The sequence below is a fragment of the Urocitellus parryii genome, assembly GCF_045843805.1.
Source record: "Urocitellus parryii isolate mUroPar1 chromosome 12 unlocalized genomic scaffold, mUroPar1.hap1 SUPER_12_unloc_3, whole genome shotgun sequence".
Lineage (NCBI taxonomy): Eukaryota > Metazoa > Chordata > Mammalia > Rodentia > Sciuridae > Urocitellus > Urocitellus parryii.
The window spans coordinates 664,042-690,334 of record NW_027551760.1 but is presented as its reverse complement, the minus strand read 5'-3'; the positions used below and the strand labels follow the sequence as shown (position 1 = coordinate 690,334).

The 26,293-nt window shown below is 44.0% G+C and overlaps 1 protein-coding gene across 3 annotated transcripts; it reads right to left on the bottom strand.

The window, feature by feature from the left end:
- Positions 1-491: 491 nt before the first annotated feature.
- Lman2l (lectin, mannose binding 2 like) lies at positions 492-26,293 on the bottom strand. 3 transcript variants are annotated; one of them, XM_026414079.2, is made up of 9 exons: positions 26,102-26,293; positions 25,116-25,234; positions 21,666-21,783; positions 20,775-20,857; positions 8,211-8,243; positions 6,951-7,112; positions 6,744-6,858; positions 2,673-2,792; positions 492-2,350 (listed from the first exon to the last, which is right to left on the bottom strand). In XM_026414079.2, the coding sequence occupies exons 1-9, from the start codon at positions 26,286-26,288 to the stop codon at positions 2,208-2,210; spliced, it is 1,080 nt and encodes a 359-aa protein (XP_026269864.1). In that variant the 5' UTR covers positions 26,289-26,293; the 3' UTR covers positions 492-2,207. The 3 variants fall into 3 exon arrangements, with proteins under 3 accessions (XP_026269864.1, XP_026269862.1, XP_077650434.1); XM_026414077.2 differs by lacking the exon at positions 8,211-8,243; XM_077794308.1 differs by lacking the exons at positions 8,211-8,243; positions 20,775-20,857; positions 26,102-26,293 and having other exon boundaries at positions 25,116-25,202.

The following is a 26,293-nucleotide window of genomic DNA, read 5'->3' as shown; positions in this document are numbered from 1 at the left end:
AGCTCTTCAGACAAGACTCACGCTGATGCAACCTCTACACGTGCCCTCTAGTCCTCAGGGTCTCTTTTGCACTGAGGCTTTGTCATCAGAGGAAATGAAGGGAAGGATGACTAGGAGACAGAAGAAACTGTCCTGGATCAACAGCACGCACGCCAAGTCCACTGCTGTCACCCCAAGTGTGAATGTCCAAGAGTTACCCCAGAGCAGACGCCACCCTCCTACAGCACACACCTGGGGTGACAGTGCCCAGAACAACATTCACCCCCACTCACCAGGGAGAACATTTGTTTCTAGAACAAAACGCAAGAGCCCCAGCAGGACACACAAGAGCAGGCAGTGTGAGGTTCTGGCCCATTTCCTCTAAAGCCCGAGGCCGGTGGGGACTGCACTCCTGGCTTCCCTACCTTCTTCAGAAAGCCTCAAGGTACTCCCCCCATGGGGTATGCTTCCTCACCCCTCCCCTACGCTGAACCCCTTCCACTGCACCCACCTTGGCCATCTCAAGGGCCCACCTAGTTTCTCTACCCACAGACCCTCCTGCCCTCCCCTGACCTCCAACAGACAAAACATTTTTTTCCCCAGTTCTCCCTGGTCCTAAGGCCAAGTTCTAGGTCCCCATCTGTCCTCCACTGCCCTGGAGCAACCCCGTTCTTGTGAGGAGGAAGTCAGGAGGACGGTGTGGCCTCCACTCCACCTGCATCCTGCCGCCACAGGGCAACACAGCCTGTGCTGCCTGAGGGAGCAACGGGAAGGACCCAAGTGCAGCAAGATGACCCCCTTTCCTTCTGGGCTGAGCCGAGGGCTTTGCCACCCCAGGACAAGAGTCGTTGGGCCTGAGGCTCAGGAAACAGCCTGGACCTCCCCCTTAATCCATCCCCAGAAGCAAGGACACCAAGAAGCTCATGATTGGTTCTAGGAGCCACTTTTAAGAACTCCCCTCGGGCTTCAGAGGTACATAGGAGAGGAGTTCCAGGCCTTCCAAGGAGACTGGCCTGTCACCACCAACTGAATCACAGGGCAGACAGGTGAGCAGCCTGGGACCCCTTGTCAGGTAAGGCAGTGGAACAGAGCTGACACCCAGAGGACAGCACCCGGGCCGAGCTGCTCAATGATCAGGAACTCTTGCAGGCACAGATGAGGAGGATCTTTTGCTCTCAGATTTGCAACATGAGAACAGCAGCTATTTCTTCTCCATTAAGGAAAGTCAAATTCCCTTTAGGGAGAAGATCTAAGTCCAGGTAATAAGATAGCTTCCTGACACTTCTGACACTCAAAATGGAATTCTAAACATCATGATAAACACAAAACATGCAGCTAAACAGGTTCAGAAAGTCTGTACAAACATCTCCAAGTGGTCAGACCACATGATAAATGCTGCTGTCTCTCCTGGACCCAGTCAGGTTCACAGTCCATCTCAAGGTGTCCATGAAGTCTTCAAAGCTCCCCTTGACTTGCACACTAACTTTCTGCCAAATTTGACCAATGGCCTCAAGGGAGCTGATTAGGATGGGCACCCACACACAAACCAAGACCCACACTAGAAAACAAAGGCTAAATTGAGCCAAAGCAGAGAGCCCTGGGGTCACCTAATGAGGGTCAGAAAGCTAAGTTTGCTCTGCAGCCCCAACACAGAGGAATCCAAACATCTCTTCCAGCTTAGGTGGCACATACAGAGGACAACGAATGGAGGGGAGGCACATAGGAAGGATGCAGCAGGAAAGTTTCCACCCAGGTTTCCAAGGAAAGCTCCTTGGGTGGATAGAAGCTTGGGCAAAAAGCAAAACCCAATAAACACATGTCCAGAAGGTGAGCTACCAGTTTTCTATTCTCTGTGGATTCAAAAACGAAGGAGAAAGGCCTGCTGAGTCCAGTCCAAGCCTGGGCTGTCCAATCCTGTTCTGTGATCGTGGCATCACGACAGCTGTATTCTTTTCATGCCTCTTCACTCCCAAGTGGAAGGACTGCAGGGAAAGGCACATCACAGCAGCATTTTCCTGGGGTGAGTGGCTTCTTGGACCAGGTTAGATGTCCCCATGGATGACCACGGGAATACAGGGTTCTTGCATTCAAAGCTCCAGTGACAGTACACAGTCCCTGACCAGATGCTGGAGACTGGAACAGATTCGCCAGACTGCGAGCTCAGGCCAGCATCTGCTCTGCTCTCACCTCATGGGTGTCAGTCACAGAGGTGGTGGCAGCAGGAGGACTCAGTAGAAGCGCTTTCGACTCTGTTCTTGCCATTTGTTGTAGAGTATGATACCAATGACAATGGCAAATACAGAAAACACCAGAGAGAAAAAGACGATGAGGAAGAGGGCCAGGCCACTCAAAGGTGGCAGTGGGGCCGTCACTGAAGAAGCAAGAGGGAAGCTCATCAGAAACATGCCACCCACTCAGTGGCGAGGGGCAACTAACAGGTGGCCTAGCCCCCAGGTTCCCATACCCACTTCTGAGGAGCTAAAGCTCACACTCCTCCCTTCCCGATGGCTCAACATTAAAATGAAGCACTACGCCTGCTGTTCATTGGTACATGGAAAGGCAGGGTAAGTGCTCTGAATTCTTCAGACCAATTACAGAGAAAGGACACCGCCCTGCATGCTGGGGGTGCAAGGCACCTTGGCCTCAGGCAGCCTCCGCCCCCATGGGACCACTCCCCAGGTCTCCGCACTCACTGTCAGGCAACTTCATATTGTCTACCGAGGGCAAGAACACGTCTCGATGCAGCTTCTCCTCTTCTGGGGTCCTTTCCACTGTCAGCTCAAACAACTTCAGAGAAATGACATCATGATTATCTATAAGACAAAGTAAGAAAGCTTATTCTAGCCACCAGAAAATGGGGCATCTCAGAATTAATATCTTGGTTCAAGTTTCTGATCCATGGTTAACTAGCAGTGACCTTAAAATAATAATTGAGCTGGGGTAATCCCAATGACTTTGGAGTCGGAGGCAAGAGGATTCTAAGTTCAAAGCCAGCCTCAGCGACTTAGCAAGACCCTACGCACCTCAGCAAGATGGTCTCAAAATTTAAAAAAATAAAAATGGCTGGGGAATGTGGCTCAGTGGTTAAGCACCCCTGGGTTTAATCCCCAGTTATTAAAAAAAAAAAAAAAATTGAAACCTCTTCATCTTCTCATCTAAAAATAAGGATGGGGAGGACAGGGTATATTTTATATTCTTCTGTATTTTTACCAACAAACATTCATTACTTGTATAATTAATTTAGAGATAATCTTATGAGAATTAAATGCCATACCATAACTAAAACCTTCTACCAGAGTGAGGGGGGAGAGAACACTGTAGCTCTCCCTTGTTAAAGATCATACACATGACGCAAACATAGACGGAGCAGGAAAAGGTCTCTTGGCAGCTGTTTATGGGAGATAGGCAGAACATAGATTTGGCATGGAAGACACTGTCCCTCCGGATGCTACCTATTTCTCCATGCCTCCGGGGAATTACTACTAGTATCTAACATACCAGATCCTAATTGCCAGTACCTAATATACCAGATCAAGGAATTAGAAACTGGATTTCTCTTTCCTTCTCAAGCATCATTATAAACTCACAGATTTAAAAGTATTTTGTTTCAATGCACTGGCATTATTTTTCTAATATTCAACTCGACCAATCTTTGTCAGTGGGAGCTACTCAAGTTGGCTCCCGAGTCCTTTTAAATGAACCCAGAAGTTTTTGATATTTTCCTCACTTTTCTGGAAAGTTCCAGGCTTGTACATTTCCTGTCTCAGACTTGGCATCAGCCATTTCTTGAGGAAGTTGTGTTCCTTTCAGTGGGAATTGGTATGAAGAGAGCACAAATGTAAGTGTGAGGGGTACTTATTGCTTTAAGGTTGGTTATGGACTGGGGTTTGAATTTCTGGTCATTTCTATTATTATTATACCATCCATAGCTGATAGGTGCTTGGACTACTAAAATCTTTTTTTTTTTTTTGGTACTAGGGCTTGAACTCAGGATGGTTTACCACCTAGCTACATGCCTTTCCTTTTTCTTACTTTATTTTTTTATTTTTTTAATATTTATTTTTTAGTTCTCGGCGGACACAACATCTTTGTTGGTATGTGGTGCTGAGGATCGAACCCGGGCCGCACGCATGCCAGGTGAGCGTGCTACCGCTTGAGCCACATCCCCAGACCCTTCTTACTTTATTTTTGAGACAGATTTTAAGTTGTTGAGGCTGACCTCAAACTTGTGATTCTCCTGGATCAGCCTCCCAAGTCTCTAGGATTACAAGCATGTACCACTGTACCTGGATAAACTGCTAAAATCTTTAGCAGATTCTTAGCTAGTATAAAACTGTTTTCTTAGCTAGTAGAAAAATGTTTTAGCTATCAGAGCTGAGCTTAAACTGTGGGACAGAATAAAAAGCCAGGGTAATGCTATTCACAATGCAAGGGCATGAGAGAGATGGGCAATGTCTCAACAATGTCTCTGCACTTTTCAGAAAGCCACTGTACAACAAATGAGATGATGCCAACAAGAAAGGCCTTAGAATAAACACAATTTGCATTTAGGAGTTTTATATAGGCAGAAAATACAGACTTACTAAGCTAGGAATTATCACTGAAAACCTAAGGCAAATACCTCCTTAGGATAAACAAAAAATTCCCTCTCCTGCCTTTTCTGGCAGCTGGGAACAACTTCCTGTTAAGAAGGACATGAGGGGGAGGGGGCGGGCTGTGGCTCAGTGGTAGAGCTCTTGCCTAGCATGCGTGAGGCACTGGGTTTGATCCTCAGCACCACATAAAAAAGTAAACAAAGGCATTCTGTGCATCTACAACTACAGAAAAAAAAAAAAAAGTACATCAGGCCTGAAGTTGTAGTTCAGTGGCAGAGCACTTGCCTAGCACATGTGAGGCACTGAGTTCGATTCTCAGCACCACATAAAAATAAATACATAAAATAAAGGTATTGTGTGCATCTACAACTATAAACTACAACTATAAAAAAGTCTATCAGTAAAAAGAACCCCCCCCCCCAAAAAAAAAAGTATATCAGGGAGTCAACCTAGAAACCCATGAGCTCAAAGGAAAACACAAGGCAGTGATTTCAAGCCAGGCCTCCCGTCCCTGTGCTGAGGTTAATCCTGTCCCACAGCTTTGGCCTGCACAGTATTCAGATCCCTACTGCCCAATGAATCTCCGTGGCAGGAAGCACATCAAGGGCTGCCTGGAGCCAGGGCGGGAGGAATACTGCCAAGGGTCACAGGGAACTGCAACTCCCAACAGGTGATAGCAAGTTCCACATCTTTACTGGGAGGTGGTTATGCAGGTGCAAGTATCTGTAAAACTCTTCAGTTTGGTCTCTGGAGAGCATATACCTCAATACAGTTGATTTCTTTTCAACAACAAAAAAATAGTTTCCAGGGATTTTAAAATCCAAATATTTTATTTTAAAAATCCACATTTATAGCTTCTCTTGAAAAACTGGAAGATCTCGGAGATTTGGCCTCATGAGCCCACATTTCCTTTTTTTTTTTTGGATACTAGGGATTGAACTCAGGGACACTCAACCACTGAGCCACATCCCTAGCCCTTTTTATATTTTATTAGGGTCTCACTGAGTTGCTTAGGGCCTCAATTTGCTGAGACTGGCTTTGAACTCGTGATCCTCCTGCCTCAGCCTCCTAAGCCACTGGGATTACAAGCTACTGCCTGTTCCAAGGTGGGCACTTGTCTTTCCATTTTTCCTCAAGAAAGTTCTATTTAAAAATCAAGCTTTATCCATAATAAAGTAATTAAAAGAACCCAAAGTTCGGTTCCTTATCTCTTCCCAAAAGATGTTATGACTGGGGCTAAAGACAAGGGAAAGAACGAGCACAAAGGGAAGCTATGACTGGGCACAGAGAGGAAGAAAAGCCAGAGAAGACAGAAATGTGGGACCAGGCACTGCTGATGCCACAGAAGCCAAGGAAGGCAAGTTCCCGAGCGTGCAAGTACGTGGGCTGACCGAGGCCGGGAACAGAGCACTGCAAGTAGCAAGGAGATTAGAAGTAACTTCCGTGAGAGCAGTGTGACAGTAAGGTAGAAACACAGGTCTGAGAACAGCCTGGGAAGGAGACTGAGGACTAGGAATGAAAAGCATCTATACACACAACACATCCAAAAGTCTGAGCAAAAGGAGACTGGGGGTCAGTCAGAGAGGGATGGCAGAGTTAAGGAGCAGCTTTGGGGTTTTGTTTTATTTGTCTTTTGGTTTTTTCAGTCCCCTTGGAGACTGAACTAGGGGTGCTTTACCACTGAACTTTCCCCCCCAGCCCTTTTATTTTTTTTAGTTCAAGATAGGGTCTCACTAAGTTGCTCGGGCTCACCTGGTACTTGTGATCCTCCGGCCCCCATCTCCCGAGTTGCTGGAATTAAAGGTATGCAACACTGCACCCAGCAAGGAGCAGCTGTTAGGAGAAGGGGTGCTGGGTACACTAGCAAGTGCTGGGAGAGGGCCTAACAACAGAAGCGGGTAGAAGAGACAGGGAAGCACGGTGTGCAACACCCAGGCCAAAAGAGCCAGCTGGCTACAGAGGCAAACATTCTGGGTGTTAGCACCCACCATCTCCTGGAGGCCACTATACCAGAACAGCCTGGCTTGGGTTCTGAAGGGATCTGGATGTGAGAATGTAGCATTCAGAGCTCCGCCTCCCGGTCAGGCTCTCCCCTCTGAGAGGGCCTCATAAAGGTCTGGGTACTTATAAACCTTAGCCAGGACCAATAAAGCGTGCACACAGCAGTACCTGAGAGATCCCCAGTGATGGAGGAGGTGCCAAAGTAGTAGCCACGGGGCAGACGAACCCCAGGCACCTCAATGCAGTCCCTCCACTCATGCTTGCCATCGATATCCATCATTATCTAGAATAAAAAGAAGAAATCAATCAAGGACAGGCCACAGGAACAGGATTAAGACAGCCCATATCACCAACTGGTCCACTATAGGGACTCACCGTCAGATGCCTCTTGACATAGCGAATCACAAGGAAGGTATCATAATGGAGATTGCGGACAATAGCTGTACATCCCCCCAGTTCTGTGGGCCGCCCATCTCGCTCATGATCATAGCTGAGGGAGCCGTTGTTCACCATGGCTGAGATGTAGGGGAACACCCGCTGGGACACAGAGGAAAAAGCAGACACAGTGAGGGAGGAAGAGCTCCTGGAAATGCCCACATTGCTACAGGAATTTTGCACTTTATAAGCGGAGCCTCTTCAGCAGACCAGATGACCACTGTTCCTCATTAGCAGCCCCAGAGCACCCACAGTCAAACATTCACTCATGGGACATGGACCTAGGAAGCCATGAACTCCTTACTTACCTTCAGTAATTCTCTTTGTTCCTGATCTGGGGTGGGCCTGGGAAGGCCCCTGTGAGATTCTGGAGTTAGTTCAATTCCTCCCAGAGATTGCCATTTGGCACTTACATACTATCCAATATCCGGGGTTCCTATTTTATGTATATATTCCTATCTCTCCACTACCTCTTGGAGCAAAATAACCATTTATTATGGTTCTTCCCAGATCCTCACTTCAGTCCATTCATCCCCCACTCTACTCCCCAGCTAAGTGTTTTGCACACAGCAGGTATTTTGAAAATACCTACTTGACTTGGCAGGGAAATCCTTCTATTCAGGATAGTTCCTTTCAAATTCTAAAATCCTACAAGCAGCATATGATGCTAAGTGGATTAAGACTCAGAAAGCACACTGCCAGAACCCAGCTGCTGGACAGGCTTAACCAGCCACGATGACTGTTCTTAGTCAAAAGCCTTTGCAGCCCAGTTAAGCCTCGTCCACACGTAACTTCCTCCAATAATGCTAGTCATGAGAGGGCAAGAGTCCCCTCCCCCCACCCACAAGGGAAAAACTAAAAGCTTCCCCATAACCCAGTTTCCCATCTACACCAGTGACCTCTAACAGAGTTGCAGGAACCAATTCTTCCTTAAAATTGTTAAACTAACCCTTCTAGAACAAGCCCCATGCCAAGGCAACGCAGAGAGACAGGGTGATGAAGGGGAGGTAACATGAGGCATGCCACTCTGTGGGTGAGTTCCTGCGGTCTCAGTCAACATGCAAGGTGGAGATGCAGTCGGGACCAGAGACTGGGGACCCCTGAGACAACAGCCACATGGACTCTAAGCAGCAACGAATGTTGGATGGACACAAGGGAATAAGGGATGGCCACGGGGGTGGGGGGTCAAGAACTGAGTACCTGGACTCCTGGAGAGTATCGCCTCTTCTGGGCCTGAGAGGGTCCAGCAGGTTATTAGACAAGAGAGGGCACAGAAGACAGAAGACCAAGTCAGAAAGCAGCAGCCATGGGGAGCTGACCCAGCTGCAGTGGATGAACAAACAAACTGAGATCCCCAAGCAGAATTTTAGGTTCCATGAAGGGCATTCAGCAAGTCCTGGCACCCCCTCAAACTATATGCAAAGTCATATGCACAAGTGTTTGGGCATCTTTTTGAGAAGGTCTGATCCTGTCATCAGATTGTAAAAGGAGTCCACTAGGAAGACCTCTCTAATTCTAAGGGTCCTGAAGCTTTCAGAAGGAACTGTATAAAACACAGTGTCCCACTGGCCAGACAGGCCCTACCTATGTGCGTCTCTGGGAGTCAGACAGTCACAAACTTGTCTGCTTCTAGACTACTTTATTTCCACAGCAAGAGGGAGACAGGAAAGGCAAACAGGGCTAAATTCTAAATTCAAGATGTCTTTTGCTACTCAGGGTCTAGAGATACAACTCTTGCCCAGAAGACAAAAACCCCACTGTTGGAGGGACTATCAATCAGCTTTAATCCAAAGGAATCATTGAAATCAGCTTTAATCCAAAGGAATCACCCTCTGATTGAGCCAATGGATGTTTATTTTCAAACAACTCTTGTCATTCTCACCTACAACACGTGGGCAAGGAAGAAGCCCTGTGGGAGCACCACAGCAGGAAAGACCTAGCAGATCCTCAGGCTGGAGGGTATCTCAAGCTTTGTTCCAGACAGCCTCCACGCTCTGAAGGAACAGCATCAAGAGAAAGCTACACAGACTCAACTGAGTCCTGCCCTGTGGGAAAGGTAGGCAAGGGTGCGGACCACAAAGCATTCCTCCTTCTAGTACTCAGTGAGCATCCAGCACCAGCCAGGCACTGTTCCAGATACCGGGTTCCAAAGGAAAACAAGACAGATGGGGATCTGCTCTCATGGAGCTGACATTTAAGTGAAAGGAACAAACAATAAGCAGATAAATAAATGTTTTCAGATGGTGATAAATGCTATGATGAAAATAACGTAGGAACATGACAGAGACTGACGTGGGAACCTCTCTGAGGAAGCAACACCTGAACTGAGACCAAGTACTTAGAGGGAGGCCACCAGCAGATATGGGGCACAAGAAGCATGAGGTTGGCAAACATGAGGAACTCAAAGATGACAAGTGTGTCTGAGCTAATGAGGAAGTGGCCGAGGTGAGGAGGGGCAGGAGCCACAGCAAGGAGTCAGGGGGAGGCCCCAGAGCAGCTCCCCAGCTGTTTTTACGCCAGTGCCAGTACAGGATACAGAAAGGCATGCAGCCAATCACCAGATGATTAAATTGCCATAAAATTACTCTTCTACACTATCATTTGTGACAAGAGAACTGCAAGCATATCATGCAGTTTATATAGAAAAGGACTTCTGAGAAAAAACTCGCAAAGTCAGTGAACAATTAAAGAAAAGAAGGGATTAAAAATATCTTGGAGAGCTCTGATGTCCCCACAGCTTGCTTCCTGTATCACCTCTAGTGTCACCCCCACCCCCATCACAAATTTAAGCTGAGCCAGGTGCCATGGTGTCTGCCTATAATCTCAGCTACAGGGGAGGCTGAGGAGGGAGGATTGCAAGTTCCAGGCCAGCCTCGCCAACTTGGCAAGACCCTCTCAAAATAAAAAGGGCTGGGGATCTAGCTCAATGATAGAGTGCTTACCTAGCATGGCCTGGACCTTGGGTTTGATCCCCCGTACAAAAAAAAAAGGTTAAGCTTCAACCTTACAGAGTACCTAGGACAGCAACCTTCAGCCTGAGAGTACCTTACTCTTTCCAAGAATGGTGTGACATCCAATTGTGTGATCACCACCAGGTATAACCAGCACTTCAGGATCACCTGGGAGAGCTTTCCATCTCCATGCCTATGTGAGTGCCCTAGTCAGTGTCTCATTCATTAGGTCTAGAATGGGGCACAGGAGTAGATATTTTGTAAAAAGCACCACAGCTCCATAGATGTCATTTTTCTGCGTCAGCAATTCATGACTTGCCTTCAACTTTGAACCCCACATTAGTAGCTAGTTGTTAAATGCCGGCCTACTTTCCATCCCTAGGCATAAGTTCCCGAATGTTTCTCGGGTAGCCACTAATTCCACACAGTAGTAGATTTTCTTCCCCCTGGAAAGTAGTCTGTAGCTAGAACCAAAGGTTGAAAAAATCACACCAATTCATTCCTAATTTAAGAGTCACCAAAAGTCAGGAACTCCCACCTATTGTCCAAATGATGATTTGCAGGGTAGAGAAATGTTTTTGACTTTTTGTACTACAAGGTCACTACAGGATCATTTTAGAGGATAATTTTGCCTCTAATGCATGTTGTTTGAACAATGACCTTGTGGATTCAGTGCTAAAAACTCCATGGATCCCAAGTACACAGGATGTAAACCCTTAGATACAAAAAAGATGGACTGCCAAGCATGGTGGCACACGCCTGCAATCCCAGCAGCTCTGGAAACTGAGACAGGAGGATCATGAGTTCAAAGCCAGCCTCAGCCAAAGCAAGGCACTAAGCAGTGAGACCCTGCTGGGGATGTGGCTCAGTGGTCGAGTGCCCCGAGTTCAATCCTCAGTACTCTCCTCCACCCCCAGGAAAAAAAAAAGATAGACTAAACCAGGTACAGGGATGCACACCCAAATCAGAGCAACTCAGGAGCCTGAGGCAGGAGGATCGCAAGTTCAAGGCAAGTCTCAGCAACATAGCTGGGCTGCCTCAAAATAAAAAATATAAAAGGGGTGCTGGGACTGTAGCTCAGTGGTAGATTGCTTGTCTAGCACGTGTGAGACACTGGGTTCGGTCCTCAGCACCACACAAAAATAAGTAAAAGTAAAGGTATTGTGTCCATCTACAAAAAATAAATAAATATATATATAAAAGGGTTGGGGATGTGGCTTAGTGGTAAAGCACCCCTGGGTTAAATCCTCAGACCAGAAAAGAAAAAAGATGGGCTGGTGGTATAGCTCATGGCATAGCACCTGTCTCACATGTGGACCCTGGGTTTGATTCCCACCGTGACAAAAAAAAAAAAAAGAAAGAAAAACAGCACACAAAGCCTCTGTGATCAGGGCATGCTGTTCTGATGGCTACATAACCTGTGTGGACCCCATCACCTCTTTGAGATTCTACTGGAAACAAAGAGAATCCTGGACAGCTCACTGGTTTAACCACAGGATGAAATGTGTTAAGCATTTAGTACAGCGTCTGGCATTCAGGAAGAAGTCAATAAATAATCAATTGACAGCTGAACTAATAAATTTCTAGATACAAAGTTCAATGTCCAACATTCATTAAGGGCAGTAATTCTCAAACCCTTGGCTGTCATGAATCAGTAAAATTTCCAAAAGCATTTTGAAGAGTAATCAGCTCAGTGTTTTGTTTTCATAGTATATTAAATATATTGATATATAATAATAACAAAACAATCATCGATAACACACACCATTTTACAAAAGGTCATTTTAAACCAAAAATGAAAAGGAACTATGTAGCTTCATAACACAGCAACTCTTAGTTCTTATGCAAAATTACTGCACTGTTCTGATTCTCGGGCCAGTGAAAAGCTGTTGCCAACAGCACGAGTTTATGAACCAGCATCTGAGAGCCTCTCTCTTTCAGACCAGCCATACTTCAGTCTGCTAAGCTGCCCATTTGCTCTCTGAAATGCCAATGTGAAGAAAAGAAGGATGGGAAAGGAGGAGAGAATGGTGCCACAGTACTATTGCCAAGATGTCTGCAAAATGTTCCTGAGGAATCCCCTTAACAGTATGAACAGCAGCCAGCGTTGACTGACAGCCTGCACTGTGCCAGGCACCGGCCTCAGTACCCAACACACCTATATTCCCTAAATTCCCACAACCTAGTGGGCAGCAATAGTATCCCCAGTTCACAGGTTAGAAAACTTGTCCAAGAGGACACAGGTATTCAGTAGTGAAATCAGGATCTGAAACCTAGTAGTCTGGCTCCAGAGCCCTGATCAATCACCATGCTTCATTTTCCTATCAACATTAAAAAAAAAAAAAAAAAAAAAAAAAAAGTCTCACATGTACTATTTAAAAAAAAAAGGACAAGGGTCTAAAAAATACCCTAAAATGCAAAGAAAACTGCCAGGCACAACGGCACATTCCTGCAATCCAGTGACTGGAGAAGTAGGAGGACTACAAGTTTGAGGTCTGTCTCAACAACTTACATGAGGTGCTGTCTCAAAATAAAAAATAAAAAAGTACTGGATTCAGTCCCCAGTACAAAAAGAAAAAGAAAAAGGAAAAAATGCACACAAAAAACTGATGCAGAATGGCTCCAGATTAAAGGACAGGAGAAACCTAACAACCAAATGCAAGGTATGACCTGGGTTCCTTTTGCTGTAAAGAACATAATGGGACAACTGGTGAAATCTGAATAGGGCATAAAAATTAGATAAATTAGGGTCATAGCTTAGTGGTAGAGAGCTTGCCTCGCATGTGAGGCACTGGGTTTGATCCTCAGCACACATAAACAAATAAATGAAATAAAGGTATTGTGTCCATCTACAACTAGAAATGCTTTTCTAAAAATATTAGATAACAGTACTGTTATTATTATTAAATTTCTGACTTTCATCATCTTGCAATATAAGAGAATTCATTTTTAGGAAAAACACATGTAATTAAGATTAAGAAGGCACCACGAAGGCAAGTTAGCTAGTTAAGAAGAAAATAGACACACATGCATGAATACACACACACACACACACACACACACACACACACACACACACACATAAAAGAAAAAAGCAAAGCAAAAGCAGTAAAACACTTAACATCTGAAGGAATCTAAATGAAGAACATTCCAGAATTGTCATATTGTTATAATTTATCTGTAAGTCTGAAACTTATTATCAAAATTAAAAAAGATAAATCTGAATCTAGTTTTCACCATACTCCAACATTTCTGTCTGAAAATTTTCAAAATTACCAAAAGGCTGTTTTTTATTTATTTATTGTAGTTGTTGTTATTGTTTTGCGGTGCTGGGGACTAAACCCAGGACCTTGTGCACATGAGGCCAGCACTCTACCAACTGAGCTATAGCCTTAGCCCCAAAAGGTTTTTAAAAAACAATAGGTAAAATGGGATGTGACGTTTTTCTTTAAAAAAACAAAACAACAACACAGCACCTCTTCCCTCCACCTTCCCTTGGATCACTGCCCTTCTATCACAACTGGAAGACATGGAAAAGTGGTACTCCCAGGCCCACTAACTGCCATAAGATCATCACATTTCTTGAACATCATCACTTTTCAGACTTCTACTATAAGCTGCAGGTCCTACAGTACTCTTACCTAGGCCTTTATGCAGGAATTTGGATAGAGACAGATTAACTGAGCAATGCCTGCCCTAGTTAGAGTGTGTATCGCTATCAGTGAGATTCTCCCTCCATTACAGGGCAGCATGAGAAGGCTCCGTAGTCCCCAACTCCCATGGACTTACACTGGTGACTCTGACCCAGGTCTCACAGCTCCTCAACTGGAAGACATGGAAAAGTGGTACTCCTAGGCCCACTAACTGCCATAAGATCATCACATTTCTTGAACATTGTCATAATTTAAGGGAATCATTTTAATCTCATTTATCATAGTTGTAGCCCCACTAGAACAATCCCAAATCAAGGAACTTGAGGACTAACAGAGTACTCCAAATCCAGGAAACTTTAAATTTAGGTTCAAGTTCACAACCCAACCACCCATATTACTACCAGCGCCAAATTCTACCAGAACACAGCCTCATATATATGGCCTAATTTCGCTGCTGCCATCATTTCAATACACATGAATCCTTTTTGTTAATGAAGAATTACCAACTGTACAGAACAAAAGATCCTCTTTATAGTTTACTCTGGGTAATGTAAACCTCCTAAAATTAAATGTCATCCCCTATGTGTGTGTGCATCTTTCTATGCAACCAAACCCCAAACGGTGAGGACTGACCCAGAGCAAAATACCATCCAGAGTACCAGCTCTTGCTTTCTTCCTCCTCTTCCTGCCTTCTCTCAGACAAGGAACATCTCCTTCCTGCCTTCCAACAGAAGAAAGCCATTGCACTTCCCTACTTCCCTCCAAAGCCAGTTTTCACCAGCCAAGTCCAGCCTCAGTGCCTCCTCCACTCTAGTCTTGCCCACATGTACTCTACAGGCCTGACTTCCAAGAGTTCTTGCAGGAAAGTGTTACTCCACCTACCACTGATAAAAATTCTAAATCACATGCAATGGGGTGAAACAAGTCAATGTAAGAAGTCATGGAGTTCTTTTAATGATGTAAAGACTCTTTCTGCCAACAGTAAAAAGACCAAAGTGGGACAGGAGTCTTCACCAACATAAATACTTGATGTGGGTGCTAGGGATCGAAACCAGGGCCTCAAGAATGCTAAACATGGGCTCTCCTACAGAGCTACATCCCACCCACACTGTGTTTTTACTTATTTTTTGTTGCTATTTTGGTTTTGGTTTTCTTGGTACCAGGAATTGAACCCAGGGGCACTCAACCACTGAGTACTTTTTTAATTTTCAATTTTGAGACAGGGTCTTGCTAATTTGCTTAGGACCTCGCTAAGTTGTTGAGGCTGGCTTTGAACTTCTGATCCTCCTGCCTCAGCCTCCAGAGCTGCTGGGATTATAGGCGTATGCCACCACACTCGACAATAATGTGTTTTTGTCTTTTATGTTTTTTGTAGTTGTAGATGGACAGAATGGCTTTATTGATTTTATGTGGTGCTAAGGATCAAACCTAGTGTCTCCCACATGCTAGGCAAGTGCTCTGCCACTGAGCTATAGCCCCAGGCCTGCACAATGTGTTTTTAAACTGGACAACAAAGTAATATTAATTTTCCCCCAATTCAGAATAAAAACATTCTTTACATCAAAAATATACATATGGGGAGTGCCTCAAGCAATACTTGACCTAGGAAGATCAGAGGCCTCTTCACCCCAACTATTTCTGCATCCACTGGGTGAGGCCCAAAGGTCTCACAGAGAATGAGGGCCAAGCCTGCCAAGGGCTGCATTTCTGTGGTCTCATCAACAGGAAGTCTCTCACAATTACTTTGACAACTGAAAGAATGCAAATGAGTTCCCTGCAATTCTCACTAACACCCGAGTTCAAACAAGCCACTTATGATCATCAGTTGATGAATTCATAAAGCCAAGAAAAGACGATCAGAAAAGATGGTCGGGTCTTCTTTTAATCAACAGTTTTCATAATAGGAATACTGTTATATGATTCACATACCACTTGATTCACCTAAAATATATAATCCAATGGCTTTTAGTACATGCAGAGTTAAGAGTAATTATTATCATAACCAGTTTTATCACCCTAAAACGAAACCCTGTGCCCACTAGAGTCATCTTCCCACCCACCCAAGTGCCCCAACCCTTGACCACTAATCCACTTTTTTGTCTCTAGAAATCTGCCTATTCTGGACATTTTATATACATGGGATCAAACAATAAGTAGGGCTTTGGTGATTGGCTTCTTTCACTTAGCAAAATGTTTTGATTCAAGAGTTATCCATATTGAAGCACTTATCAATACTTCCTTTCTTTTTATTGCTGAATATTCCATTGTATAAATATATTTTGTCCACTCATCAATTGATGGACAAGTGAGATGTATCCACCTTGTGGCTGCTATGCACATTCATTTTTAACTTTCTTTGCAGATGTGTTTTCATTTCTTTGGGATATAGACCTATGAGTGGAATTGCTGCATCATCTAAATTATATTTATCTTTGAACCATTTTAAGAAATACCTGCTGGGCTGGGATGTGGCTCAAGCGGTAGCGCGCTCACCTGACATGCGGAGTGCGCTGCGCTCGATCCTCAGCACCACATAAAAATAAAATAAAGATGTTGTGTCCACCGAAAACTGAAAAATAAATATTTAAAAATTCTCTCTTTCTCTTTAAAAGAAAGAAAGAAAGACCTGCTTTCCAAAGCAACTGCACCCTTTTCTATCTCTACTAGCAGTGTTCGCGAGTTCCACATCATTCCACACCCTTGTCACCACAGGTCATCAATCTTTCTTACCTTAGCCATCCTGAGTAGATGTGGAAAAACACCTCATTGTGGTGGATTTGCTTTTCCCTGATGATTAATGATCTTGAGTATCTTCTAATGCATTTGTTGGCCATTTGCTTATCTTTGGAAAAACATCTAATCCGATACTTTGCCCATTTTTTTAACTGGGTTCTTTTTGAGTTGTAATAGTGCTATATGTTCCAGGAAAAAAGTCCCTAACAAGATATGTGTATATATTTTCTCCCATTCCATGTGTTGTTGACTTTTCACTTTCTTGATGTACACAAGTTTTGTTTTTTTCTTTTTCAATACTTTCATTTATTTTTATGTGGTGCTGAGGATCAAACTCAGGGCCTTGAATGCTCTACTGCAGAGCCACAACCCCAGCCCTGTGAGTTTTTTAATTTTGATAAAGTCAATGTATTTTTTCTCTCTCTTTTTTTTTTTTTGTTATATCTAAGAAACCATCACCTAATCAAGGTCATGAAAAATGAGTTTTAAACTTTTTTGGAGGGCTTGGGTTTACAGGGGATTGGACTCTAGGGTGCTTAACCACTGAGCCACATCCCCGGCCCCTTTCAACTTAAGACAGGCCCTCATTAAATTGCTAAGTAGCTAAGGCTGGGCTTGAACTTGCAACCCTCCTGCCTTAGTCTCCTGAGTTGCTGGGATTTCAAGCATGTACCACCATACCTGGTTATAGTTTTAATTTTTAAATTAGGTCCATCATAATTTTTTTTTTTTTTTTTTGGTACCAGGGATTGAACCCAGGGACACTTAATCACCGACCACATCTCCAGCCCCCTTTTTTATATTTTATTAGAGACAGGGTCTCACTAAGTTGCTTAAAGCCTCACTAAGTTGTTGAGGCTGGGTTTGAACTCATGATCCTCCTTCCTCAGCCTCCCAAGTCACTGGGATTACAGGCATGCACCACCGCACCCGGCCCACTGATACATTTCTATTTTCATTTTTTTTTTTACAATACTGGAGCTTGAACACAAGGGCTCAGGTATGCTAGGTAAGTGTTCTACCACTGAGCTACATGCCCAACCTTTCTTTTATTTGATACTGGGAACTGAACCCAGGGGCATATTGTCACTGAGCTACAGCCCCAGATCTTTTTTTTTTTTTTTATTAAACATTTTCTTAGTTATGTTATTTATTTATATTTTATTTATTTGTATGTTTATATGTGTTGTTGAGAATCCAACCCAATGCCTCATACAATGCGAGATAAGTACTCTCTTTTAACTTTGAGACAGGCTCACTAAATTGCTTAGAGCCTCGACAAGTTGCTGAGGCTGACTTGAACTTGCAATCCTTCTGTCTCAAGTTCCCAAATTGCTGTGACTGCAGGTATACTCCACCATGCCTGGGCCTTTCTGTTTTATCTTGAGACAGAGTTGCTAAATTGCACACACTAGCCATGAACTTCTGATCCTCCTGCCTTAGCCCCCAAGTAGCAGGGATTACAGGCATGTGTCACCATGACTGGCCTCCAACTTCATTCTTATTCAAGATTATTTCAGTTATTCTGGGTCCCTTGAACTTCCTTATGGATTATAGGATCAGCTTGTTAATTTCTACAAAGGAGCCAGCTAAATTTTTGACCAACAGGAATTAAAAATACCAATCAGGTCTGGATTGTGGCTCAGTGGTGGAATACTTGCCTAGCACATGTGAGGTACTGGGTTCAATCCCCAGCACCACAATAAAAAAAAAAAAAAAAAGAAATGAAGATATTGTGTGTCTACCTACAACTAAGAAATAATATTTAAAAAACAAAACAAAACAAACCCTACCAATCTATGTGAGTAGCATTACCATTGTAACAATTCCAAATCTTCCAATCCATGCCATGGCATGTCTTTCTGGTTACTCAGGTCTTCCTTAATTTTTCTTTCTTTTCTTCTTCTTTTCCTTTTTGTTTTTGGCCAGGGATTTAACCCAGGGTGCTCTACCTCTGAGCTATAGCCTCAGCCATGTTTTTCTTTTTCTTTTTTTTCTTGCTAAGGGTCTTACTAAGCTGCCAAGACTGGCCTCATAGCCTCCTGAGTTACTGGGTTTACTGGCATGCACCACCATGCCCAGCAGATCCTCTGTAATTTTTTTTGAAAAGTGTCCTGTAATTGTCAAAAATTTTCTGTTAAAACACTTCTTTTTGATAATAGTGTAGGCAGGATTGTTTTACTTTCATTATTGGATTGTCCATTCCAAGCATACAGATGTATAGAAATAAAATTACTTTTTGTGTGTGTGGGGGGGAGGCTACTGGGGATTGAACTTGGGGGCACTTGACCACTGAGCCACATCCCCAGCCCAATTTTGTATTTTATGTAGAGACAGGGTCTCACTAAGTTGCTTAGTGCCTCACTAAGGCTGGCTTTGAACTCATGATACTCCTGCCTCATCCTCCTAAGCCACTGGGATTACAGGAGTGCGCCACCGAGCCCAGCCTAAAATTGCTTTTTGAATTTTTTTTTTTTCTAGTACTGGGGATTGAACCTGGGATGCTCTACCACTAAACTACATCCCTAGCCCTTTTATTTTTTTTTATGGGAGGCTGAGGCAGAAGAAGCACAAATTCAAGGGCAGCCTAGGCCATTTAACAAGACCCTGTCTCCAAATAAAATAAAAAGGGTTGGAGATGTAGCTCACTGGTAGACCACCATGACTTCAATCCTCAGCACTACAAAGACAACAGAGACAGGAAGAACCAGGTTTAAAACTCCCATCAAGCCCTGAAGCGCCTACTATGGGCTTCTAACTACCACTAAGACTCTGCTGTCAGCAAGATTACGAATCTAGTCCTAACTCTCCCCTCATCAGAGTCCCTTAGTGCATGTGCCCCTTTACAATCATGTCCAGACCTCCACTCAGAAGCAGGCCTCCTGCAGTACATGATGAAGCTGCTGTAACATAAACAGCCAGTGTATGAACACTAAAGGAAGTAACATGGACAGCTGCCCTGGAATCGTGCAACTCGGCAAGACTGCTGGCCCTGCTGTTCTTTCTAGCCTCATCCCTATCAGATGCTCCTTTACCTCCTCACACTCCTCTTCCCCTCTGCAACCTTAGCCCCTTAAGGAACACTTTTCCCTCCTTATCCTGCAGACCCCAATGTAAACATTACTTCCTGGAGGAAGCCCTCCATGGCCGCCACCACTCCACTCAAGGTTAGAGCTCCTCCTGGGTCCCATGGTGCCCAAGATTCCCCATACCACCGGCCATGCTAAAGTGCAGGGACCATGTTGGTCTTACTCACTAATTCCCAGGGTCTGCCACCTAGAAAGTGATGTATGTGGAACAAAGAGAAGCCCAGAAGGAACATGAAGAAGGAACTCTCAACTGACCCACAACAAAAGGTTCTTCTCCCTAACTGAGGTCTCACTTCATTCCATCCCCTCTAAGATGAGCACTGTGGGAAATGTAATTACTGAATCTGAGTATTGCATATTATGATGATCATTCTACACGTTTAATATTTTTCATAATAAACCTTTGCTACAAAAAAAAAGTTACCTCTTCTTCCATTCCTAATCCTTTTTTTTTTTTTTTAACATTTATTTAGTAAACATTTCATCGGGGCAGAATGGGCTTAAACAAGTGTCTCTTCTTTTTAAAATTTTTTTAGTTGTGATAGACACAACGCCTTTATTTTTATTTATTTATTTCTATGTGGTGTTGAGGATCAAACCCAGTGCCTCATGCACACTAGGGGAGCGCTCTACCGCTGAGCCAACAACTCCAGCCCCCATAATCCTCCCTTGTTAAGCATTATTTACCTACAGGATATCCAGTGACAACTTGCCATAATAATTTGTCCACCATCTGATAGCAGCATCACATGACAGAGAAAGTACAAGCCTGCTGTCAGTATATGGAAGTATCAAAGAATGCTTAGGGTCAACTCATAAAAAGCAAGCAGCTCTGTCAATGGCCAGGTACTGGGTTCCATCAAAATGCCAGGATTATATCAATTTCCTTTTACTTATAATCTCTCTGATAGGTAAGAACTGCTGCTCAAGTCTGAAAAGAGGAAGAAGAAAAAGATGCTGGAAAGGGTGAGCAAGCTGCAGAAGAGAGCATAGCAGTGATGGGAGTAAAAGTTAGGGGAGCAGAGTTACACAAATTCAACTGCTCTGGTGCTGGACTAGCAGCCAAAATGTGCTCAATTTCAGTGGCTATCTAATGTGCATAAGACAGAACGTTGTTAACACCACAGAAAAAGTGCCCATTCATGACAGCTATTCCCAGAGGACTGTGCAATCATAGTTCTCTCTAGAAAAAATACTAACAAGGACATTAACTTTTGAAGTACAACAGATGAAGAACCCCTCACTGTCTCTTCCCTCAGTTCCCTCCTGCACAACACTCATGAGGGAAAGAACTGTAATGTCAGTGCAGCTGCCCTAGGCTCTGACACTTGCCATTACCTCTTGCTGCTTCTCCTCATTGGGGTAGGTGTCTACAAATACTCCCAGCCCCACAAATTTGTCCATGTTTCCAAACACAGGCCCTAGAGAGAGAGAACAGATGATGAACAATGAAATAAAGCCAAGAGTTGATAAAGGAATAATATCTCACAATGATGAAGGAAAAGTGAAATTCAAATGACTCCCAGGCCTCTCAAGACGAGAAAACACACGTGCAAGCACCAAGCAAAGTGCATGGCCTGTCCCAAGGGCCCAGTAAATATCTAGTTGTTTGCTATTGAAGGAAGGGAAAGAGAAAAGGCCACTGCAACCCTTGTTTAGCACTATGGCAGCTCCCTGATCCAAACTGGTTGTTCAGGTGCCCCTACAGAATTCTGCTTCACAAACACTTGGTGAAGATTATGCTCTCAAGAGAGAAATGAATTCCCAAGTTCTACTTCTTATTACAAAAGAGATCAGGTCAAATCAGGTTGAGCCTGCCATCTACTTAGAGCAATGGCTCCACACTGCAAGGAAAAACAGAAAACTCTTCTCTGGACTTAGAAGTGCTGAGAGCACTCACTGAATGTGCCAGAAGAAATCAGCTCACCAATCATCAATGCTTAGGAGAGCCAGTGCTTCCATTCAGCTGATGGGCCAGGCTTCACAGGGAAACTCAGAAGGAACTAGCAAGCAAGAAATCACCCCCAGGATGAGTCAAGGTCAGCTACTATTACACAGCTAATAAGGGCTAATAAAGAACCACCCCATTCTGGAGGCTACACAGGCCAGTGTGCATCCACAGACATAAGGGGAGAGGGAAAACTGTAGGGTGGAGCCTTCTCAAAAAGAGGGCACATGAAAAAGCAGGCCTGTCACACCCACACAAGAGCAACTCAGGGTCCCCAATACCTGGCTGCATTCGATCCTTTGTGTACCAGATTGCCAAGCCATCCCCATGCAGATTCTTCTTGCCTTGTCCATGAATCTTAAAGTGCACCTGCAATTCCCAGTCTCTCAGGAAACATGGCTAAAGTGGGGGAAAAAAAAGATGCTGGAATCAATAAGAAGTACGAAATACGAAAACCCTCAAGTCCTCAGCAGCAGTCTACAGACTTGGAAAACATAAACGTAGGTAATAAGGCTAAGTGTTAAAATTGAAATCTAAGGCTTTTGATGTGTGTGCATCATAAAATTAAAGCATCAAGTTATGCGACTGTTTAAGATATTTAATATGAAGAGTGAACAAACCACCTAATCATATTCAGCATCTCCCAACAGAAACTAGATAGGACTCCACAGTTGGAAAAGACAAGTTAGACTACCATGATCCTACATCTACCCAGCAGTCTCTCAGCCTCTTGAGCAGATGACTAAATTAATATTCATTTGCATTTGAGATCATTCCTCTGAAGAAAGACTCTAAAAAACTGAGATTAAAAGAATGGTCAAAGCCTTATTCACTGTAAAGGAATAAGAAAAGCTAAGTCATTTTGCAAAGGTTTCCAGGAATAATTAGCAGATGCTACAAACAACTCTAATTAGCTAGATTTGGCCCTCTGCCAAGCAGAGGGGCAAGCCTGAGTTCCCACAAGAAGGGTGAGCTATAGTCCCCAAACTTTCATGGTGTGACCAGGAAGCATAAAGGTACCAGAGGGGAATACCACTCCCACCACTGGGACAGCCTCTCTAGTGATGACACGTTAAGGACATAGGTGCCAATCAGACTTCTGTTCTCTTTTTGCATAGTCTCTCAAAACCTTTAAAAGTAGAAGAGGCAAGCAGATGGTTAAGCGCTCTGAAGAGTTGAACAGTTTCAAGGAAAAACCAGAGTGAGTATAATATGTGGGCTTAGAGAAGCTCCTGGTTAGAGTCCACTGTGAAGGAAGAAGGGGAGAAAAAAGCAGACCAGCTGGGTTCAGCCAAAGGCTTTCCAAACAGACTGTTCTGGCTCTTGAGCAACACATTGCTTGACCATTTTCAGTTTTTGTTTTTAATTTTTGGGATATTTTCCAAAAGCATTAGTGTTAGGGGAACAAAGACAAAATGAAAGCAGACTGAATACTTTTGCTTTCAGCAAAGATTCCTGAAATCCCCAATAGCTTACCCTGTTCTGAAGAGCCCAGTCCATGTCTTGTCACTTTGAGCTCTATCTCTCTGCTGTTTTATTTAGATTTTAGGGCAAGGGTGAAATTCAGTGACAGGTATCTATCCACAGATTTATTAGTAGGTAGATATTATGTCCCTAAGAAGAGGGCCAGAGAAGTTCATAATGAGCCAAAAGATACCTGTCACTGATTCTTGGCCTCTTGTGGCACAGTGCCATACTGTTCTGGGTTATGTCCAACAGTGGTTCTGAAACTCTGCTGCTTGGTGGATTCTCCCAGGGGAGCTATTTAAAATCTCCATGGCCAAGCTGCACCCTTTTCCAATTACATCTCGGGGTGGAACCCAGGCACTGAATCCAAAAGACAGTCACTTTTGAGATCCATTATTCAAATAACTCAGAAATAACTCCACTACTCATTCTGATGGACAAGTAGTAAAAAACAGGTATCAAACAATCTGAAAAAGGGAGGCTGGGGTTGTGTCTCAAAGGAAGAGCACTTGCCTCGCATGTGTGAGGCACTAGGTTTGATCCTCAACACAACATAAAACTAAAATAAAGGTACTGTGTCCACCTACAACTAAAAAATAAATATTTTTTTTTTAATCTAAAAAAGGGTAGGAGAACTAGATCCTAGAATACAATTGCTGTTGAGACTGCAGCAAAGTACAAGCCTTGAACATAATTCAATTATTTACCTGTAAGAGCCCCCAAAATGAAAATTTTAACAGATGTAATAACAACACATATTTCTGTAACCATTCTAGCTTTCAAAAAAGGCTTTTCCCATCTTTTGTCTTATATTATTCTCACAACAACTCTGGTGGGCAAGTATAATAGATTATTATTAAGTTCATTTGACAGATGAAGAAACTAAAAACGGAGAGGTTAAATAACCTGTGGAGGGCTCACGATGGGTCAGTGACATAGCTGGATTCATAATTCAAGTACTTCAATTGCCCTTTAAATCTTTTACCATGCTCTAGACTCTGTTCAAAAATGAGCTCAACACTAAAATCTGGGTTATGGGGCCAACTAGCACAGATAACTCACTGAGAAACTTCTTACCCCCTCTGCTCCTTTAGAATTCTCTGCTCCAGAAAATGAATAGGGAAAAGAAAAAGTTCTCTTCTGAGGTTCACTCATCTATAACTAATGAGAAAAGCCATGCAGAAGTAAGATTTTTTTTCTTCATTTATGGGAGCCCAAGAGAACATATCAAAGGATGCCAAAGTCATCCCCAAAAGTCATATAGTTTAAAAGGATTTAGAGAGAGGCCTGGAAACCAAAAAGAAAGCATCATCTTACACTTGTACAAAATCACAGTGCAGCCACACCAGGAATACTGCATTCACTTCTTGCCACCATACCTCAAGGAAGACAATGTAGCTAGAAAAAGTCCAGAGAGGGACAGATAAAATGACCAACAGCTCTCAGTGACTTTCATATGAAAATAAAATTTTAAATTAGACTCTTCAAACTGAAATAACAAGGGAAAGCTACTGGGGTAAAGTTTGGATTTATTTATTTATGCATGCATGCATGCAAGGGGTGGAACCTTGCACATGCTAGGCAAGCACTCTACCACTGAGCTACATCCCCAGCTCGAGGGTTCCTCCTGCCTCATTCTCCAAAGTAGCTAAAAGTACAAGTGAGCTCCACCAAGCCCAGCTCTGGGATAAATTTTTAAAAGGCACTCCCTTCACTGGGGCCCAGTGGCACATGCCTGAAATCCCAGTGACTCAGGAGGCTGAGGCAGGGGAATCACAAGTTCAAAGCCAGCCTCAACAACTTAGCAAGGCCCTAAGCAATTTAACGAGACCTTGTCTCAAAAAATAAAAAGAGTTGCGAATGTAGCTCAGTGGTTAAGTGCCAAGTTTCCCTGGATTTAACAAGGGAAAGCTACTGGGGTATGGGAAGGGGGGGAAAAGAAAGCATTCTTCTACTTTACAAACTTAATAGGATATAAGACTCATTAAACTCCAAGAAGTGGTACTATTGAGTCAATCAGGAATAAAAGACATTCCTAAAAACAGATTCAAAATGACTTATTTGCTATAATAAGGACAAAAGAGAGCATGTCCCTAAGTAGCTGATTTCTTTATTATGAAGGTCACCATAATCTCTGAAATAATGATCCTTGACATCAACTAATGACAGAATACTGGGAATAGACAGTAAAATTAAGTCAATATGCCATTGTTGAACTTTTCAAAACATTCTGGGTCACCAAAACAAGAGGGAGAGATTCTTACCACCCGGTTCCACAAGGCACCCTGTTTACTTTGCATATCAGGAGTAAGGCGGATATACTGGGTCATTACCATGGCATTGCCCATCAGATTCCACAGTGAGGAGCTGCCTGTGCCCACACCTAGGGAAAGGAAGTAGATCAGCTCACACTCCTCAACAATACAAAAAGTCACACAAAAACTGGAGCTTATTTCTTTTTCCTATTTCATCTGATTCGATCTTCCACCTTCTGCCACTAATGCACTAATAAATTTTTTGCTGTTGCTGTTTTTCTTTCTTTCCTTCTTTTTCTTTTTTATTTGGGGTCTCACTATGTTGCTCATCCAGGCTGGTCTGGAATTCATGTCAAAGGATCCTTCTGCCTGTCTTTGGAGTAGCTGTGCCTAGAGGCACATGCCACTGATTTGTCCTCTTTATTGTTAACAATACCAATCTTCTGGTGGATAAGCTATGCTTAGGGGACTATGAACCCTAAACTGAGCAAAGCTAATCAGCCTCTTTCAACACTAGGGCTCCTGCCCTTGAAAAAAGCAGGTGTTTTAACCAGCAACAAAAATTAATCTTCTTTCTCCCTCTGGCCAAGCTCTGCCCCAGTTCTTTCTCATGCTTTATTTCTAACACATCCACAGCTCCGTCCTGATACTGGCTCACTGCTAATGGTGCTCAATCACTCCTCACTAGTCTCTGTCCTTTTTCCATCCCACTCCTTTTGTCCAACTCCGAGCTCCCCTTCGTCCAGGCCTCGGGCTGGTGGCATCCGAGAGCCCTACCCAGACCTACTAGAAACTTCCAGCGCTCGGGAAAGGCGCGGGGGACCCCTGTCCTTCGGACCTGTGGCTCTCAAACGTGGCGGGAGTCCTTGCGGGCTCCCAAGCGCCGCCGGCAGTTTCCTGCGGACCACGAAGCCCTTTCCCGGCCCCCTCACCACGGACGAGCTCAGGTCCCGAAGCCCTCCCCCTGCAAGACCACCTCGCCCCGGGCGCCTCACCCTGGTAAGGCTTCGACAGCGAGTGCTCCCGTTTCAAGTACTCGAACGTTTGACCCGCCCAGACTCGCCGTGGCCCCTGCCCAGACCCCAATAAGAGGAGAAGAAGCAACATCCTGGACCCATCCCAAGCCGACAAGCGCCGCCGCCACCGCTGCCACCACTCAGAGGGTCTCAGGGCCGCCGCCATCTTTC

Coding starts and splice junctions, on each gene's coding strand:
- Lman2l (XM_026414079.2), bottom strand. CDS start 26,288: ATGGCGGCGGCCCTGAGACCCTCTGAGTGGTGGCAGCGGTGGCGGCGG. Junction 20,858..21,665: donor AAAGGATCGAATGCAGCCAG/GTATTGGGGACC, acceptor CTCTCTCTCTAG/GGCCTGTGTTTGGAAACATG. Junction 2,351..2,672: donor CAATATGAAGTTGCCTGACA/GTGAGTGCGGAG, acceptor TTGCTTCTTCAG/TGACGGCCCCACTGCCACCT.